We start from the raw sequence: 20,973 nt of genomic DNA, 5'->3' as shown, positions 1-20,973 counted from the left end.
TCACAGACGCAACAGGCCTACGCTACAGGTGCCTCAGACAAACGGACTAAAGAATAGTTTTTTCTTTAACAGCTGATCATATAAAATCAACAAATACACTAGTGCATTGTCACTTTCTGTCTATATTGCACTGCATCATCCACTATGCATCACTTATGTCATCATTGCAGTACTGTATAGTCCAATCATATTTATTCCGTACACGACCATATAATAAAAACATTCATATATGTACATATGTATATGAATCTTATAAACCTATATTATATTCACATTAAAACATAGGAAACAAATCAAATGTTAACATTGAAAAATTTTAACATTTTAAGGAATAAAATAAGATAATTTTGGACGATTTTTGGACAGGGCCAAATTTACCACTTTATTGCACCCCCTCTTCTTTTAACAACAGTCCATATACATCTGGGAATTGGGGAGACCAGCTGCTGGATTTCTGGGAGAGGAATGTTGTCCCATTTGTGTCAGATAGAGGATTCTAGCTGCTCAACAGTCTTGGGTTTTCTTTGTTGTACTTGTTGTTTCATGAAACACCAAAAGTTTTCAATTGATAAAAAGGTATGGACTGCAGACAGGTAGTCCTCTACTTACAATGGAGATACGTTACGACGACCACATTCTAAGTCAAAAATATTGTAAGTCGAAGATGGTGATATGACTGTGACAGTCTTTCCTGCTTCATGCTGATTTATAATTACAATTTTCTGCTCTAAACCTATAACTTTCCTCTTCTTTTTTTCACTACCAGCAGGAGACATACTTGGGCACTTTTAAGACATGCTTTTATCACTAAAATTGCTGTTTGAAACTGTTTGAAACAGAAAAAATACACACTGAGACAACTTTACTCCGTTGACCGCTAGCAGTGGGGCATCTCACAGGGCGAGAGATACACTCATACCAGCTGTATCCAACGTATCGTACAATCGTACTCTGCTGCCTGTGCCTGTTGCGTGAAATTGTAAATATTTTTACAATTTTGTTGTATCGCTCTCGTCATCTGCATATACAGTATATATAATAATCAGAATCAGAATCAGGAATAGCTTTATTATGCTTACACACACAAGAAAGGACACTTGGTGTCAGGAGCTTCCAGTGCAGGAAAAAGGACAGACATAATGTAACAGAATAGTAAACCAGACAATTATATAATGCATAAATAATGAGTAAAAATATTGTTTAAATGAATGTACAGATGTTATTTACAAGAGTGATGTTTACAAATAGACTATTGGATAGACCAGATAGAGAGAGAGAGAGAGAGAGAGAGAGAGAGAGAGAGAGAGAGAGAGAGAGAGAGAGAGAGAGAGATCGTATGCGTCATAGTTTTTATAATGATTTTTATAGTTTTTTTTTTTTTTTTTTATAATTTCTTACTTTTATTTTGACACATTTGTACGGAAATTGAACCGGAAGTAAAACATTTTTCCATCCCTCTTCTAGCCTGATGTTAGAAAGCAGAGATTACAGATCCTGATTCCACAGCTATCTTTTTTATTTTCTAGATTATTTTTTTCTTACGTGTTAAAGCCACATATTGGAGCTGACTGTACTTTTCCCGCAGTTTAACACAGCACGATGGAGAAAGCGGTCCTCAGTAAAACCCAAGTGTTTTTAATGAACGCCTCTTTGTATTATAAGGACACGTGTCCCGAGCAGGCGCGGTTTTTCATGTGAGTAACTCTTTCATTGTTTGTTATCTCCAGATCATGAAGTGTTTCTGTGGTATTATGGTGTTTTTTTTTACTGCTGTGATGGGATTTGACTGGCGTTAGATGGCAGAGCCAGCCATCACTGACACTCACGTGTTCGCCCATACTTGTATTGGTACATCCATTATTAGGGGCGGACTGGAAACAAATATGAGTTTTAAAGTTCCCACTGGATAACGCCGTTTCGCGGCAATAAATTGAATATTAAATAATGAGTGATGGTGTTTAGGGTTACCAGGCATCATAAAAACCCACAAATGCAACTCAAATCTGACACATTTACATTTAAGGCATTTAACAGACGCTCTTTTCCAGAGCGCCTTACAATTATCTTAGTTATACAGCTGAGCAATTAAGGGTTAAGGGCCTGGGTACTGGGATTTGAACCCATTACCTTCTGATCAGAAGTCCTCATCTTATCCATCACCCCAATACAAAATTTGCAGCAATTTACATCCCAAATACACAAAACTAACCTTGGTGGCGCTGGACTCTTTAAAACTCATGACGTTCCAAAAACTTTAACCACTGAGCTACCACATCTCTTTAGGGTTCTTGTCCTATGTCTATTAGAGGTGAACCAATTCATCGGTTTTGCTGATTAATCTGCACCGATAATTGGTTGCTGGAACAATCTGCAAAAAATCCATACCGATAGTTTTTCCAGGTTGCGTCAGTTTCTGGAGCAACTGACAGGGTTTTCTGAGATTATACAGAATGAGAGCGGCTTCTAGAGGCAAATCACTGATGCTACGTTCTGTTTGTTTTGACACCTGAGGCTACGCGTTGCATCTCGTTCATCTTAGTTCACAGTGCATTAACTAAAGGTAACAGAAAAAATTAAAATGTACTTAATTAACAAAATGTATTAAATTATTTTCAGTTAATGTTGCAAATGGAATCTTACTGTAAAGCTTAAAAAAATCTTTATTTTATTTTTATTTAGTATTTTTTTAATACATTTCAGTACTTTTTGTTTTTTATCCAGTATCTATTTTAAAAATCAGTTGATTAATCGGTTATCAACAAGTACGATCCAACTTAGCTTTATAATACAAATTGTTCGCTCTTTTTTTTTTTTTTTTTTTTTATAGACCAATTTAATAGCAGCGATTAAATTATAAAACTCTTATAAACCCTATTGAATAGTAAGCTTTCCATATTTATAGCTTGATCGTTACGCAGCAATGTGGACATCTTTCTATCGATTCCTTTGTCATCGAAGGTTCAGGGGTTTCATAAAAAGTAAAACGATTTTCTATTAAAAGAAATGGTCTATAATAACCTGGAGATAATGAACTTGAGCCTGCGGGTCAGGGAAACGAGTATAGAACTCATGCCTCATGTGAAATGCCACCGCGTGTCCTGTGACAATGCCGGGCGTGCTCTGAGTGCTCGGTTTTCTGCGCATATTAAATGCACTATGTGGTCCTGTCACACGAGCCGAGTGGCGTTGGTTTGGACTTGCACCAGGCCGTCGCGGAGGCACGCGAGATGGTGAAGAGGTTCACAGTGGACGCTGAAGTTAATTTGTCAGATGCCCTTCTCCAGAGCGACTTACACCTGAGCAGTTCAAGGGGCCCAGAAGTGGCAGCTTGGTGGTGCTGGGATTTAAACTTGTGACCTTCCAAACCAATGTCTTAACATTTACAGTTATGGCATTTGGCAGACCCTCTTATTCAGAGTGACTAACATTTGATCTCATTCATACAACAGAGCAGCTATGACATTAAGGGCCTTGCTCAGGGGCCCAGGAGTGGCAGCTTGTTGTGGCTGAGATTTGAACTCATGACCTACAGATCCAAAGCCTTACCCAGTAATTTCCCACGTTCCAATCTTACAATTTACACATCCTAACATCTGAAGAGTGGAAATAAGGGATTGTGTATGTAAATGATCAAAATAAGAGACATGCTAACGACTTCATATCGATTGCACGAATGCTGCAACAGTAGGCTGCCTACATAGGGAGTCACCACTAGAACATATATTTTAAAAATTCAGTATTAAATGTAAAGAACACACACTTATATACACACCTTTGTGTTACTCAAACTGGGTCTAACAAATGTAAACTAATTTTATTTAATCAACTTAATTTTGAAATAAAATGAAAATGAATGAATCGATTATTACATTTAATCAATACATTAAAAAAGTGTAAATTGTTCATAAATGTTAATAATAATAAACTGACTGTAAAATGACAAGCAATTTTATGAATTGCACCCCCCCGTGTACTGTTACACCCCTAATAAAATGAGTTTTTAGGGCTAGTGCCTTTAGTTCAGACATTTCTGAAGCTCGAGTGAGCAGGACGAAGCTTTCTCCTAGATTATATCAGGTGTGTTTTGAGAGAGCGAAAGTGTGTACTCTTCATCCTAAGTGCTTTGTTTGATAGCATCTCGTCCAGGCCGGATTGTGCACTTATAAGGAGGTGCAGGAAAGGAATTTTAATTCGACTAGGCTTTTATGACCGTGTCCTGCATCTAAAAACAGCCATGGCCTGTTTTTAAGATGGAGCCAGCTGCTAAAACAAAGTTGTAAAACCACGATTCCACGCCGGTGGTGCCTTGTCCTTGTAAAGATTTGTCTTTTATCTCTATTAAATACAAAATGGTGTATGCGACCACAGAGTAAATGTGGTGCCTGCTGTCATGCAACTGCTGTCATGCTTTTGGCACACTAGCGTCGTTAATTAGACGTTTAATCGATTTTGATTGATTGATTAATTTATTATTATAATTTTTGTATTTTTTTTTATTTATTTTTTTAGATATTCTATTTGTCCAGAAGCAGTGCCTCAGCAATTAAGGAAAGAAAACTTGCAGATGAAGGAATAGTCACTCTGCTGCTGCAGACATTCGAATTAGAATTTCAACAAACAACCTGAGTGAATTTAAAACCTTGTATACGACATATCCATAAAAAACATAACCATGAATTAATTTTAAATTTCAATTAATCCCGTCTCAGTTTGGTTTTCTGCTCGGTTTTTGCGTCCACATTCAGCACTGCTTTGATTAATTATAGAAAGAGATTTGCAAACTTAGTTGAAGTACTTGTCACCACAGTCTCTCACACACACACACGCACACACACACGTGCGCGCGCGCGCAGAAATGAGTGAGCCTATTATTTTGGGAAGGTAATTTTAGATAGATGGATAGATAGACAGACAAAAAAAACCAACAACAGACAGACAGATGGACAGAAAAACAAACAGTCGGACAGACAGACAGAACAACAGACAGACAGACAGACAGAACAACAGACAGACAGACAGACAGAACAACAGACAGACAGACAGAACAACAGACAGACAGACAACCAAAAAGACAGACAGACAACCAAAAAGACAGACAGACAACCAAAAAGACAGACAGACAACCAAAAAGACAGACAGACAACCAAAAAGACAGACAGACAACCAAAAAGACAGACAGAAAAACAAACAGATAGATTGACAGAAAAACAAGCAGACAGACAGACGAAAAACAAGCAGACAGACAGACGAAAAACAAGCAGACAGACAGACGAAAAACAAGCAGACAGACAGAAAAACAGACAGAAAAACAGATAGATAAAGAGATACATCGAGAAATACATGAATAAATAAGGCTGATAAAGATACACCTTTGTCATTGAATAGTACAGGAACACAGCAATGAATTGCAGTTTAGAATCTACCAGAAATGCAAATAGTATCAGAAGTGGGAAGGAATAAAATACAAATGCTTTTTTTTACTGTACTTAAGTAGATTTTTCTGGTATAAGTATTTTACTCCACTATTTATTTTTCTTTAACTTTTACTCATTTCATTTTTTACACAAATATCTGTATTTTCTACTTCTTACATTTTTAAAAACAGACTCATTACTTTAGTTTTAATCTATTTGGTGACCTGATCAATATTTTTTTTCTTCTCATTTCGCACCGTATTCAGCCCATCAACAGATTTCCTGTCATTGCGTGGCTTTTCCAATCTACCACTGGTGTATCATTTCCTGTCTCTCTCACACCACAGACGTAGACTAGTTGTACACACTGAGCAGGCAGGAGGCAGTAAGAAGTTTGGGGTTAACGTGGATGAGACAGAGGGTGTCAGCGATGTAAACATGACTGAGAACAGACACATTCCTGATCATCATCATCATCGTATTTTCTCTGCTTGTGTTTTATATGGTGGATCTTCAGCTTGGATACATTTATTAAATAACCAAATGTTTAGTTCTTTTCTATTAATATATTAATATGATGTGAGGTCCAGTTACCAGCATGACATTAAAACATGTAGTAGTAAAGACTACTTTTTACTTAAGTACATGTCAGAGCCCAAACTTTTTTACTTTAACTCGAATGAAAAGTGTAATCAGTATTTAAACTTTTAGCAGAGTCTTTTAAAACATGAGTATCTGCACTTCTACTTGAGTGATGGATGTGTTTGCTTTTGTCATCTCTGAATACTAGCAAGATAAATATGTAAACATATGTACACAAATAAATATAAAGAAAAATGCTAAGGATATATACGTACCTACAAAGGTTCTACAGTGTATATTAACAGATGGTATAGAGATTTTGTGCATGTTGGACCTATTGATTATTATTGTTGTAATTCACAGTGTTTAATTTTATTCACAAATATGCAGCATGTAGAGCGCTTTCACATAACACCTTGTCTTGTCTTCTCTCCATTTCAGGCAGAAGCAGCAGATTAATAGTAAGTGTTTTGGATCATTATTCATTAGATTGGATTTACATTCAGTCGGCTTGATGGGTTTCCGTGACCTTAAAGCATCAGTGGAAGATTTTAAGGTCACCAAGGGTCAATCGAAAAGCTATTTTTCATTGACCCCTGGTGCTCTTAAAATCTTCCCTGGCTAAAATGAATTGACAGCACACCATACACTGACTCTAGACTCTAGATATAGTGTTCACACTATATATTTAAAAAAATATTTATAGGTACCTAAATAGCATAAACAACCCAAATTCAATAAAAAAAAAGCAATGGTGATATGATGGTATGGACATGTCAATTTCCTAATAAAAGAATGCAAGCAAAGTTATAAAAGTGAACAAAAACAACATTTCTAGTGTTTGCATTGTGTAGCTCTAATTACAGAATAATGCCATGAATGGACAAAAGTTTGTGGACACCAGACCATAAGATTCGTTGTGTTTTACATTGACATTCCCTTTGCTGTTAGAATAATTCCGTTCACTCTCCTAGAAAGTGTTTCACTACATTTTGGAGTGTGTTTGTGGAGATTTGTGGAGATTCAATCAACCACAAGGGTGTTAAGTGAAGGTACTGATGTGGGTATTTAGGTTTATAGATCCAAAGCAGGTCACTCAAGATCTTCCTCTTTCAACCTATGTAACGCATATTTTCATCTTGTGCACAGGGTTGTGCACAGTCATGATGGAACAGGTTTGGATCTCCTCGTTCAAGTGAAGGGAAAATTTCTTTATCGCGTCCAGAGACATTTTGAACAATTGCCTGCCTCCAACATTACAGGAACAGTTTGAGGAAGAACCACATACGGGTGGAAATAGTCAGGTGTCCCTATACCTTTGTCCTTATAGTGTATATTGAAAAGCATTTTCAATATATATATATTGAAAAGGACCACACAGATTCAACATTAGAAACAAAATCAAAGCAGACAGCGAGAAAAAGAAAGAAAACCAAAAGAACCATTAAAAAAATCTGAAATTGATTTGAACCCCTACGTTGTGTGCAACAGTATTTCTTAATACAGCCGAGGTTGAATTTTTCACGTCTTGTGATTCTAGTTAGTACTAACTGCGAAATGTTATTTGTTTCAGGTCCTGTGCTGCCAGACTCGGTGCTGTGCCCGTTCTGTTTTCAGTGGCGGAGGCCCGGAGAGTACCGCGTACGATTACGTCCCAAGCGCAGACCCTCTGCCCAGATCCGGAAACTGCTCAGAAGGGAGCAGGCCCGCAAGAGGCTTGGATCACAGGAATTCAAGCTTCTTCAGAGGTTCAGAAGAGCATCCAGCGTTCTGGTGAGGATCCATGAACATCTAAAACGATCGTTTTTTTTTTTTTTTTTTTTACTGTAATCACAAGGCTGAGATTTTATTCGCTAATATCTTGAATTGTGCGCACATTTTGACAGTCCGACTCACGTTCATGCCAACAGGATGGAGAACAACCAGGTAGAGGAAAGGGGTTGGTTTGAGGGAGGAGAAAAACTGTGGCATACTATTTCTTTTTTCAGAGCAAGGGAAGTACCAGTGATGGACAAAGTACACAAAGCATGTAGTTGAGTTAAAGTAGAGATACACGAGGTAAAATATGCCTCCAGTAAATGTAAAAGTGACCCTTTGAAGCAAAAGTACAAGGATTTGCCGTCAAATGTACTTCAGTATATAATAGCTATAGTGTCCTATTATAATTTTTGTTGCCTAATCAGTGAAAAGACTCTGGTGTTGTGGCGAGTTCTTCCATCATCTATTCCTCTTAAAATGTTCCTTTCGCTGTTGAACTGATGCTGAACTGTATGTTGGTGATTTACTTCTTTACTCTCTACCACTTAAAAGTGCAATCGACACGTCTGGTATGGAAACTGTTGGGGCTTTTTGGTTTAATTCACAGGTTTCTGCTTCCAGACTGCACTTTGAAGCATTTGTATTTTGCTATATTATCTAATCCTTTTTAATACAAAGTTGCTTTGTATGTGTAATTTCTTTTTGGTGGGGGAAAGAGCCCACTTTGTATGATCTTATTTGCTTTATGTCACATTCTGGAAGCACTCAATAAAATATCTGCTCAGAGTAAAAGCTCCAGTCTTCCTGGTGTCCTAAGGTTAGTAAGAGAAGGACTCTGTATTTGCCTGTCAATCATTTTAAAATGCCCCACCCTTTTTACTAGCGAGCTATCTTAGGCCTTTGTAAATGTGCGGTGTGACAGCTTACCCATAATCCCTCTGCTGTTGAGTTGCATTAACAGTCTGATTCGCTGGTTTACTTACTGACCTACTGCCTTTCTGACTTATCGACTTACCTATCGATTACTGACTTATGCACACTTCTTCTTTCGGCTGCTCCCATTAGGGGGCGCCACAGCGGATCATCTGTCTTCATACTACTCTGTCCTCTTCATCTGCCTCTTTTCAACCAACTACCTGCATGTCTTCCCTCACCACATCCATAAACCTTTTCCCCTTTTCCTCCTTCCTGGTGGCTCCATCCTCAGCATTCTCCTACTGATATACCCCATGTCCCTCCTCTGCACATGTCCAAACCATCTCAATCTCGCCTCCCTCACCTTGTCTCCAAAACGTCCTACATGCACTGTCCCTTTAATAAATTCGTTTCTAATCCTGTCATGAAAACCTCAACATCTTCAGCTCTGCTACCTCCAGCTCCACCTCCTGTCTTTTACTCAATGCCACTGTCTCTAAACCTACAACATCGCAGGTCTCACCACAGTCCTATTAACTTTCCCTTACACTCTCACAGATACTCTTCTATCACAAATCACTCCTGCTATCACTCTTCTCCACCCACTCCACCCTGCCTGCACTCTTTTCTTCACTTCTCTAACACACTCTCCATTACTTTGCACTGTGGACCCCAGGTACGCTCCCTGGCAAAAAAACAGATGCACTCTTGAGACTCTCCTGTGTACCATTTGCTCTTTTTGCTGTTTGGGGGGGAAAAGCTAGACAAAGGAATATTCACTTCTAAAGTCTAGTTTTATACACAAATTTATAATACTGATGGGGTAAAATGAAGTAAGATTTAACACAAGTCACAACATTTTATGGAACAACAATGACTTAAAGTTTCAATTAATCGATGATATCCTCTACTATCTTATGTTCTAGGCAGGTGCATCTTCATTAGCCAAAAATGCATTAAAGATACATATGAAGCAGCTACTGATGCGGCGCGATTCACCCCTGTTACGATTCGGTGGGATCTGTTTTTAAATTGATAAAATAAAACCAGATGTTCTTTTCCTGTTGTGTCTCCAGGAAGACGCAGTTCTACCTCTGCCATGTTAATCTGTATTCTATGTGACTCTCAGGACATTATTTCCATTTTGTAGTCATAATTATTGCAATGAAAAAACTGATTTTATTGTGTAAACAGAAGAAGTGGTAAAAATGACTGATGTAGTGATGAAGTATGAAGTGAGGGAGGTACACGAGCAAGAGGTGCTGCATAGCTCTGTGATTACGCTGAGACACTCTGGTGCCTGGGGAAAGTTTAGCTGGAGTGTTTGGATGCTGCTCATGGTTTTGTGTGTGTGTGTGTGTGTGTGTGTGTGTGTGTGTGTGTGTGTGTGTGTGTGTGTGTGTGTGTGTGTGTGTGTGTGTGTGTTATAAACATAACGAATAACAAACGCATGAGCAAGCAGAATCCATGTATTTCCTTTACTTTATTGTATTGATTTCATTTCAAATTCCACTGCTCATGTGGGACAGGAACTTATTTATGCAATCATTTTCCGTCGTCCTTGTTCGAGTATAGTATATCAGTGGGCAAAGTGTAGAGATGGTTATATTCGTTGCAGTAACAAACATGTCATTAGATTAAGAGTCTGGGGTTTTTTTTGTACCATCTGGATTTCCTACTTTTCCTTGTGTTACTTATTCATTTCATGATTCAACTTTCATGTATTTGTACTTGGAATAAAAGTAGACAGTAAAGTAAAGTACCAAAATCGAACATTTTCTACAGATGCACTAATGCTTTCTTAGCGCTCGTTTATCTGGACAATGGACACAAGTATTTTGAAACCTGACTTTTTCAGCCATCTGTGGTGCTTCCTTCAAATTGTGACCACAAAGTTGGAAACCCAGAATCCTATAGAATAAATGTGATAGCATGGTAATTTCCCCTCCCTCGAAACTAGGAGATGCAAATCTGTTCCAGATGCCCCTGTGCACAAAGCAAAATCCATGCAGATATGCTTTACACGTGTGTGTAGAAGATATTCAGTGGCCTGCCATAGAGCTATAAACACTGTAGAACATCTTTGGGATGAATTGGAACACCTCAGCACAGGCCTCCTCACCTCACCGACAATAGCAGCTGGCTTTACTAACAAGCCTGAACACCCCAAAATCTAGTGGTTCACCACTGTTTCTTCATTGAACCACTTTTGATAGATACTGACCACTGCAGACCAGGAACAGCCCACAAGAGCTGCTGTTTCGGAGATGCTCTGACCCAGATGTCTAGACGTCACAATTTGTCAAACAAATGCTTACGCTCGCCCATTTTTTCTCAACTTTGTGGACAAATTGTTCACTTGGTGCCTTATAAATAAATCCACCCACTAACAGGTGCCATGATGAAGAGATAATCAGTGTCATTCACTTCACCAGTCAGTGGTCATAATGTCATGCCTGATTGGTCTATAGTGGATGCTCTGCATCTGTATATGTGTTTTTTTTTTTTATATGAATCAATTGAATAATTAATTCATTACTTCTATTTTTTTATTGCAAATTTTTGTCATTTTTATTGAGTTAAAGAGGGAGAAATGAAAAGCTGTGCTGTGTTTTGATTTCTTATATAATTCCAATGAAGGATCTACAATTTAAACAGCACATTTGGGTTTAAGTCGAAAGCATGCGGACAATTAATCCAGCACACTCCCCGATTCCACAGTTATCCACAGTTAAAATTATTTTTATAAACTAGTCATTTTTTTCAACTGTATTCTGGTTTGTCATGCGGCATTAAACATTAAAGTCCACACACACGCACTTATAATTTGAATAGCTTTCTAAAGCCACTTATAATAGAAATAAAGCTGTGTTTTGATTGGCCAGCGTTACCCCAAACCAGTGCTTAGTGTATAACTGCACTCAAAATAGTCAAATCTGGATAATGGGATAATAATTATGGTTTTAACTCGCCCTTGAGAGGTTAGAGCTGATTTATAGGATGGATGGGGCTGTGTTTACTTTTCAGTCTGCTTGCAGGTCCTGATGTGGGTTACATGCTGGGGTTTTTTTTCTTCCATGAAAAGGCAGGGGGAGGTGACCGCACTGTTTTGCCCATGTTAGGACAAGAAGGATCGATCGGCGTAGAGAGCAGTCGGGTTTCGTTATTGGCTTAGGCACGGGCGCGAGTTTGCCTCTTTCCAGCTGAAACCATAGCACCAAGGTCACACCAGCCAGCGAAACCCAGCTTGAGGCAGACGAGAGAGGGTATTTTAGTACCCGGGCCTATTAATAGGTTCATCTACTGGATTGATTTTTAGTGTGTGCTTGTTTTTGTGTGTGTGTGGGGGGGAACGTGGTTCAGGAAGTGTGTTGAAAACCCTATGCTTCTGGCTCGGACCGAACGGAAGCCGACACCTTTCATTATTAATGGAGTGCAAGTCTGTGAAAGCTTTACTTTGTTTTTTATTTTTTTATTTTGTTTTTCCACGCAGAAGTTGCTTCCCAGTTTGTCATCATGTTGAAAGAAGTCTATGTGAAGAAATCTGTAATGCAGGGCTCATGTTTCAGGCCTGACTTTGTAATCTGCCCAACACTAAGCTAAATACAGGGGGTCTCACTGCAGTGTTCACAGATGCTCTCTGAGCTCAAGCAGGTGCTGTTGATTGATTCCATGAGTCTCATTAGAGCTGTCAGGATTTCACTGGTAGACGATTCTTCTCCACGTATCCTGACGACAGTGGCCCACATTCCAGGCTTGTTCGTGTTTAATAGCACTTGATGATCATTTATTTTATTCTATATTTGTTATAATGAAATAAAAAAAGCTGCTACTGGGATCGTCCTTGAAGGTTTCCATCATTCTCCAGGTCACTGATCGGAAGGTCCGGGGTTCAAGCCCCAGTATTACCCAGCTGCCCCTTAACCCTCTGTCCTCCAAAAGCGCTGTATCATGACTGAATTTGCGCTCTGACTCCAGCTCCAGATATTCAAAGAATAATTTCAAAGAACATAGGCATTGCCAAAACAAAAAGCTTGAGTATTTCTTTATATTAATGATTTCTTTTCTTGAACAGCAGTTCTGGAGGAAGTTCTGTTTGACACAGGCTTATATGAATGGGCTTTTGTTTTTTTTTAATTGCTTGGTTTGTATAGCAGCATTTTATTTGCAGTAAGTAAGCCATAATACTTTGTATAAGAATAATACATGGAATAAAATGGCGAATCGCAATCATTTCCTCCATATCTTGACTTCTGTTAATACCGCTGTCTATTGTATGCTATTGTATGTAGTATTTTTTTTCTCTCCAGATAATGAAAGCACAAGTCTAAGGGAGGTGGAAGCTCAGTGGTTGAGATGTTGGTGTTTGAAAGCTCTGTATTAGATAAGATAAAGTTGTATTTTTAGTTCTTGTAGTATGTGTTTTAACCGCTTGACTTTTTGTCTGCAGGCTAGAGGTATCTGTTTATGAGCAAGCGCATGATGTGTTTATGATCGTTTTATAGCGTGATCGTTATCAGGGATGGTATGATGGGGGCGGTACATCGAGTGCCTTTCTGTCTCTGACATATTTTAGTTAGAAGCTGAAGTTGAGGAGCAGTTTTATATCTACACATGGATTTGGGTGTAGCTTTGTATGACTGGTTTCTCCTGGTAATGTGCTTGATGGTTATTCAGTGCAGATGGAATTAACTTTTAAAGCACTCGATCAAACCACTTATAGTACAATGAATAATATATCGAGTCATGTAACCAGGCAAAGCCACACATCCTTTTATTCATGTTCATGTTTTTGTCTGCTTGTCAGGACCTTAGAAATGTGTGTATCTTGTATTAGAGCAGTTATAATTTGGTGCTTTGAGTCCAATTCTCTCATACTGACCACTGGATGTTTAACATGCACCTCATGGTAAAGACTCTTTGTGGAGAGCAACAATTCTAATTCTTAAATTCTCAAAGATGCTGAGGCAATAAGATGATCAGTAAAACCCTGAAACTGAGTTACAGTACAGTGGTCAGGGTCATACAGAGGCTTTCCGAGACGGGTTCCACTCAGAACAGACCTCACAAGGGTCCATCAAAGAAGTTGAGACCTCGTGCTGTGCGTCAGGTGCAGAAACTGCTTCAAAACAGGCACATGAGTGCTGCAGCATTGCTTTAGAGGTTGCAGAAGCAGAAGGTCCACTTGTCAGTGCTCAGACCATACGGCACACAATGCAACAAGTCGGTTTGCATGACCATATTCTTAGAAGGAGCCGCTTTTGAAGCTGCTCACAGGAAAACCTGCAAACGGTTTGCTGAAGAACAACCAGGTATTAGCCAAATGTATTTGGACTCCTCAAATTTACAGCTTGATTTTTTTAGTTAAATTTTTTCCATCGATCAGAATTTTGTCACGCCTGAACTGTTCCCGCCTTAAACATTGGCATCCAAATGTATGGCGTCTCAAATGCATTGGACGCCTGAGTTTTACAGCTTACAGCCGCCTGTTCATTTTACAGCTTGTTTATGTTTGTGCCTTTTATCATTCCTGAACTGTCCCCGCCTCGGACAGGGTGATTGGCTGAAGTGTGTGTGTGTGTGTGTGTGTGTGTGTGTGTGTGTGTGTGTGTGTGTGTGTGTGTGCGCCATCCGTACTTTATAATAACGGTACGTGCAGCGTGTCATAAAACTCGCAGACATCCCGTATCACTGTTCTGCTCCAGCACCTGTTCCCATCAGAAAACATGGCTAACTTTGTGTCGGTGAGTTCAAACTTCTGCACCACACAGCTTTTACTCTGTCAGAGATGGAAACTGCTATTGGATTGGATATGGATTTTTTTTTTTTACATGTTTCACAAAACAGGTTTTCTGTCCCTGTAGAAGCGAGTGGGTAAGTAAATACCGGGCTGTTATGTCTATCGAGACTTGTTTGCTTTGGTATTAATCCGCTACGCATTTCTAAAAGGTGTGTTAGAACAGCGTCTGAAGGTCCCCTTTGCTGTTGACCTTTGAAAAACCTCATGTTGTACGTTGTAAAGTGAGCCCAATTTAATGTGCGATTTAAGCATGCAGAGAAAAAGGATTTTTGGTGGCTATTTAATTTGATTTATTGCATTATTATTGCGTTATTCATGCAGTCGTGTCTTTATTTGTGATATGTTAGAGGTTCTTCCGTTCAGATGAATGCATTTCAGGGCATTCTTTTATCACACTGTATAGAAATCTATTCTTTTTCTGTCTTTTAAAGTCTTCTTTATATTTCAACACAAGAGTCTAAGCTTTGTTTTAAGATTTAAAAATTTAGCTTTCTGATTTGTGTTTTGTTTTTTTGTTTTTTTTTGCTGATTGGGATTTAAGTTTCAAGATTTCAGCAAGAATTTTTTTTGCTGACTGTTTTTTTTTTTTTTTTTTTTTCTTTGTCACGCTTTTTCACCAGTCTAAATTTCAGTAGTTTTACTATTATTCACTATTTCACTATTTCACTATTTAACTATTTTTTTTACAAATAAATTTAATAAAATCCAATTCTCTCCTTTTTGTTCAGTAAATTTTTTTTATAAAGATTAAAAGTATAATGTGATTTATTTATTTTTCTATTGATTCCCAGGATTTTATTAAAATTTTTTTTTTTTCCAAAAATTTTTTATAAGCATTGCATTTTGACAGCGCACGCCACTTTATTAAAATTTTTTTCCCAGCAGTTCAGTCATCTCCTGCACAGTTCATGGTTGTTTACGCAGGAGGCTTGGCATGACGCATGCGTTGTACCCGACTGTAATGACTCACACAATAATAATCAACCATTCCAGCACAGCCGTCACTCCACACATGATTCACGGCACGGCACAGCATAAACTCCCACCTTTTCCCTTTCCTGTTTTCTTATTTTGTTCTGAGCATAGAGCAGTACAGAATCAGCACAGTTGCAGTTATGCCTGCGTTTTGTGTGTGTGTGTGTGTGTGTGTGTGTGTGTGTGTGTGTGTATATATATAATTCATTAAATAAATTAAATAAAGTGCAATGTTTGAGAAAATTAAGCAAGTGAATTTGATGATGAATTCATCACTTATGAATTATTTGATTTGTTGCTTCTTTGCTAGATTTATTTGTTGTATTATATATTTATTATTATTATTATTATTATTATTATTAATTTTTTATTTTTTTAATAAATAATTCATTTATTTATTTTGTCTCCTAGATGGCCACTTGTCATACTTGTAATCGGACGTCCAGGCAAATTGGGATGAACCGGGATTTCCTGGTGGCTTTACCAAAAAATACCCCAGTGAGCATGTCAAAATGCAGGACTCCTCAATCTGCGAACAAAGTGACCCCTAAGCCCAATGTCCACGACAAAACACCAAGCAGAACACCAGTGTAAGTAACTTCACAGGCCTGATTTATTTGGGAAAAAAAGGTTATCTAGTCTGAAATTGCCGTTGAAGCCATGGTCAGAAAATGAAAGCACAAGTCTAAGGCAGGTGGAAGCTCAGTGGTTGAGATGTTGGTGGTTGAAAGCTCTGTATTGGATAAGATCAAGTTAAGAGTTTGTTGTCTTTTTAGTTCTTGTAGGATTGTGGTTTAACCGCTTGACTTTGTCTGCAGGCTAGAGGTATCTGTTTATGAGCAAACGCATGATGTGTTTATGATCGTTTTATGATCGGTATGATGGGGATGGTACATCGAGGTGCCTTTCTGTCTCTGAGGGTTCAGGAGCAGTTTTATATCTACACATGGATCCAAGTTTGCAAAATTGCCTTTTTTTTTTTTTTGGATACTGGATAAAAAAAAAAACTTCATGTAAAATAGTACAGAAATTTATTACAAAAAAAGAACTGAATCATAAAAATGTGTTAAATAAAATAAATATCAATATGTTAATGAATAAATATAATATAATTCATAAATTATAAGTAATAAATATTATATAGCTCTCGGGTATAAAAACAAACAGCACGTAGTGTCAGTGATCCGCCTCTCATACTGTCAGCGGATCTTTTCAGCTGCTCCAGCAATGAACACAACCCTGAAAAACTATCGGTATGGATTTTTGCTGACAGTTACAGCAATCAACTGTTGGTGTCTTTAGTAGATACACGTTTTCCTCCAAGTGCATTGAAAGTAAGGTGAAAACTGGGGTTAACTGGCACCATGTCTCAGAGGAGGAAGGTGCAAAGTGTTTAGAATTTAATGACCGAATTGGGACCCAAAACAAGGGTCTTCATTTGCATTTTGTGTTAACTTCCATATCAGGATATTTTTATATAGATAATAAATATATGTAGGTGCGTTAGTTTGCATTCCCTATACATTCTGTATGAGTGGGAATAAAAATCTTAAAGAATAAAAATTTAAAAATAATTTAAAATATACCGAAAAGCTAGTCGGAGGCTATGAAAGAGCATAAATATAGCTTTCATTTATTAGACATGTTTGAAAACATGAACTTTTTTTGACATTTAAAAAAAACCCTGAAAATATCTCCATAGTTACTTTTTATTCCTTTTTTTTCAAAGGATTTCACTAATCAAATCCACTGATAGAAAAACATGCATAAGAATGCAAGATAGTAAGATTAGAGAGAATATGAGCAGATCTCTATGTGTACAGAGTACAACCTCTGGGTGAACTGCACACCATAACCTTTCTTTTTTTCTCTCCTCCATAGGGGAAGACCTTCTGAATGCACCAGTGCTTCGAAGTCAGGCAGTGGGAAAAAATCAGCTTTCTCACGTCTTAAGAAGCTTTTAATGCTTGACAGCAGCCAGAAGAGTAAGAAAGGGGGTTTGAAAGACTTCCTGACCTCTCTGTAAGAACCTTGTGGTCCACAGGAATGCAGAAACCATGGAAGAACCGGGTCTGGCCCACTTTAGATAGTTGGCAGGTGGTGGTGGTGGTGGTCTCTTTAGTGTACACTAGAGTGACACCTGGTGGATGACTCACGAAAGCCTGGTTGATGAAGGTGAGGTTCTTTTGACCTTCCGTGAATTCCTTTCCTGTCCTGATGTCATGCTGAGGACTATAAGAGAGAGACTGCGTTTTCAGTGCCGCAGTCCAGATGGAAATGTTACATGTTAATGTTATTATGTTTTTCTCTCTCAGACCTGCACACGGTTCACATTTAACTTTCTTGGTGTTCGTTCGCTTAATTCAGCAGGAAGTGAAATGTTACCTCTCTGGGTCTCTCAAGAGGTTGAAATCAGCAAACACTGGGAAATAAACAGTGCTGCTTATGTTGTGTTATTGAAATGAGATCATTTATAGATGCACTGTATGGACAAAAGTATTGGGGCACTTGATTTTTCAACCATATGTGGTTTTTCCCCAAAATGTTACCACAAACATTTTGTGATGAGAGCTCGGTAACTGTTGGGTCACCGAGGAGGTGTAGAACGTGCTCTTCTGACCTCATGCGCACGGCATGAGGTCAGAATAGCACGTTGTACAGCTCCAAATTTACACAGGACGATGTCTATTGGCACACTGACTTATGAAGCTTGGTGCTCCCTGTGAATGTGCGTGCAGCCTTGTGCTGCCACCTGTTGGCGTGTTACAAAACTTGTCTGAAAACCTTTTCAATTTCAACCTAAAATCATTATAGCTCTGCCCCCACTCTCACTTCCCTCCTTGTCCTTTTAATAAAGGGAGCAACCCTGGAGCATACGAATTTGTGGAAACTTCACTTTCCCTCAGAAGCTGCTCAGATGAATAATTAGAACCTTTTGATCCAACCAGATAGAAATCCAGTTGACTCAAATGACTCAAATGGGAATTAAATGTGGAGTAGGATGAGTGAAAGATCGAGTGTCTACAAACTTTTGTCTGTACAGTGTATATAGATATGCTGTGTGTGTGTGTGTGTGTGTGTGTGTGTGTGTGTGGATATATAGATGTATTTTTGGTGTTTACACATTGTCTTTGAGTAGCCACTTTTATGTATCCTTTTGTATCAGGATTATTTTTTGTGAAGTTGCGATTACTATTTAAGGGCTATTTCTGGTATAATAAAGGTTTACATTCAATATACTGTTGTTTTTCCCAATCTAACTGTATTCCAAAGACCAAATAAATGCAACATGTATGCAAGCATCACTTATTTTCAATAAAATCAGTTTCAATAAAATCAGAATTTGTGCGTTCTGGGACTTTCCTACAAAAAGCCTAAGGTTTTATAGCACAGAACATTAAGCGTGGGGTTTATAAAATAAAGGTTTTTCCTCTAAAGTATTGATTCATTCAGCAGTACTTCAATAGTGCTGATAATATTGCTCATAATCCTCCAGTCTGGATTTGTACATAATCTAAATTGAATAAAAAAAAAGCTGTACAAAATTTTTTTGTTCATTTTAATGGAATGAGTCTCCAGTTTCAGTGCTGTTCAGCAAATTGGGAATCTTCAGGACTTTCCTGTAACATGATAAACTGCTTTTGTCATAATTGGCATATTTCCAAGAACTAAAAGTGCCTAATAACAGTTTCCTCACCGTCTGTTTCTCAGCAACTCACAAACCAATCCGGCATTTTCTCTGTTTTTTAATTCAGTAGTTTGTAAAACTAATCAATGCTGCTGGTGGTCCCATCAGACCCTTTCTGAAAGAGGTAAATTCTGTTCTATTCGTTTTTTTATTCAATTCTAATAAAACATTTTACACAGAGAATAAAATAGAAAGAAAATGATAATATTCTACATTGATGAGTTTATTCTATTTGGTTTTGAAATTCTATTCTATTAATAAATATACACTGCTTATAGGCTGGTCTATTTTGTTTTGTGACATACTGGATTTTATTCTATTCTATTCTAATTTTAATAAAACCATATTCTACACCAAACAATTCTATTCTATTATTGAATAGAATAGAAAGGAAGTGAACAAAATTCTGTTCTGCATATTGATTATATTTATTCTATTCTAAAATATATATATATATTCTGGATTTTAAACAGAAGTAAAATGGAATAAAAATAAATAGAAAATTTCTAATCTGTGCTGTTCCAATAAAAATATTCTACAATGCTTAAAGTCTAATCGATTTTGTTCTTTAACAAACTGGATTCTGTTCTGTTCTATTCTATTCTATTCTATTCTATTCTATTCTATTCTACTATCCTGTTCTGCTCTATTCTATTCTGCTCTATTCTGTTCTATTCTGCTCTATTCTGTTCTGCTCTATTATGTTTTATTCTATTCTGCTCTATTCTGTTCTATTCTATTCTGCTCTATTCTGTTTTGCTCTATTATGTTTTATTCTATTCTGCTCTATTATGTTCTATTCTGTTCTATTCTATTTTGCTCTATTCTATTCTGCTCTATTGTTTTATTCTATTTTGCTCTATTCTATTCTGTTCTATTCTATTTTGCTCTATTCTATTCTGTTCTATTTTGCTCTATTCTGTTCTATTCTATTTTGCTCTATTCTATTCTGTTCTATTCTATTTTGCTCTATTCTATTCTGTTCTATTCTATTTTGCTCTATTCTATTCTGTTCTATTCTATTTTGCTCTATTCTATTCTGCTCTATTCTATTCTGTTCTATTCTATTCTGTTCTATTCTGTTCTATTCTATTCTGCTCTGTTCTATTCTGTTATATTCTATTTTGCTCTATTCTATTCTGCTCTATTATGTTCTATTCTGTTTTATTCTATTTTGCTCTATTCTATTCTGTTCTATTTTGCTCTATTCTGTTCTATTTTATTTTGCTCTATTCTATTCTGTTCTATTCTATTTTGCTCTATTCTATTCTGTTCTATTCTATTTTGCTCTATTCTATTCTGTTCTATTCTATTTTGCTCTATTCTATTCTGCTCTATTCTATTCTGTTCTATTCTGTTCTGTTCTATTCTGTTCTATTCTATTCTGCTCTGTTCTATTCTGTTCTATTCTATTTTGCTCTATTCTATTCTGCTCTATTATGTTCTATTCTGTTTTATTCTATTCTGTTCTATTCTATTCTGCTCTATTCTGTTCTATTCTGTCGTATTCTGCTCTATTCTGCTCTCTGTAAACTTCTGTCTTTGTGTCACACTTTTTGAGACGCAAATGATCACGACTACACAATTAGACGATGAGTATGTCACGTGATCAGGTGAGCAGGTTCATTAGATCAGGACTTTTCAGTCCCATCCTCAGAGAGTTTCTGCTGCAGACTTTCCTTCCTGATAAGCAGAACTCGCACCCGATTCAGTTCATATTCACCTCCAGCTGTTTTTGATGAGATGGGAGTATGTACCCACACGGGTCTTGGTGGACAGATCAGATTGAAGAGCCAGGTTCCAGATCATGCTTCATCTCCTGTAATTTCCCGGGAGAACCG

At 37.5% G+C, this 20,973-nt stretch overlaps 2 protein-coding genes across 2 annotated transcripts in view; both read left to right on the top strand.

Annotated features, from left to right (window-relative positions):
- The first annotated feature begins 1,447 nt into the window (after nt 1–1,447).
- On the top strand, nt 1,448–17,890 carry rmp24 (ribonuclease MRP subunit p24). Its single transcript, XM_083523835.1, has 5 exons — nt 1,448–1,694; nt 6,438–6,457; nt 7,570–7,769; nt 15,856–16,034; nt 17,326–17,890. Exons 1-5 carry the CDS (start codon nt 1,600–1,602, stop codon nt 17,468–17,470), a joined length of 639 nt encoding a protein of 212 aa, XP_083379961.1. The 5' UTR covers nt 1,448–1,599; the 3' UTR covers nt 17,471–17,890.
- A 2,927-nt stretch (nt 17,891–20,817) lies between these two features.
- rp9 (RP9 pre-mRNA splicing factor) overlaps nt 20,818–20,973 on the top strand; it is a 14,008-nt gene continuing 13,852 nt past the window's right edge. Inside the window, exon 1 of the mRNA XM_083523831.1 lies at nt 20,818–20,973. This exon is cut by the window's right edge and continues 280 nt beyond it. The gene's annotated coding sequence lies outside the window, so the exon portion shown is untranslated.

This window comes from Silurus aristotelis (assembly GCF_946808225.1).
Source record: "Silurus aristotelis genome assembly, chromosome: 21".
Classification (NCBI taxonomy): Eukaryota; Metazoa; Chordata; class Actinopteri; order Siluriformes; family Siluridae; genus Silurus; species Silurus aristotelis.
The sequence above is the reverse complement of the archived record's forward strand: the minus strand, read 5'-3'. Positions and strand labels throughout refer to the sequence as shown.

Bases quoted from the DNA above. Each gene is read 5' to 3' on its own strand.
- rmp24 (XM_083523835.1), top strand. From the start codon at position 1,600: ATGGAGAAAGCGGTCCTCAGTAAAACCCAAGTGTTTTTAATGAACGCC. The intron at 1,695-6,437 runs GTGAGTAACTCT...TCTCCATTTCAG, and splicing joins GAGCAGGCGCGGTTTTTCAT to GCAGAAGCAGCAGATTAATA. The intron at 16,035-17,325 runs GTAAGTAACTTC...TCTCCTCCATAG, and splicing joins ACACCAAGCAGAACACCAGT to GGGAAGACCTTCTGAATGCA.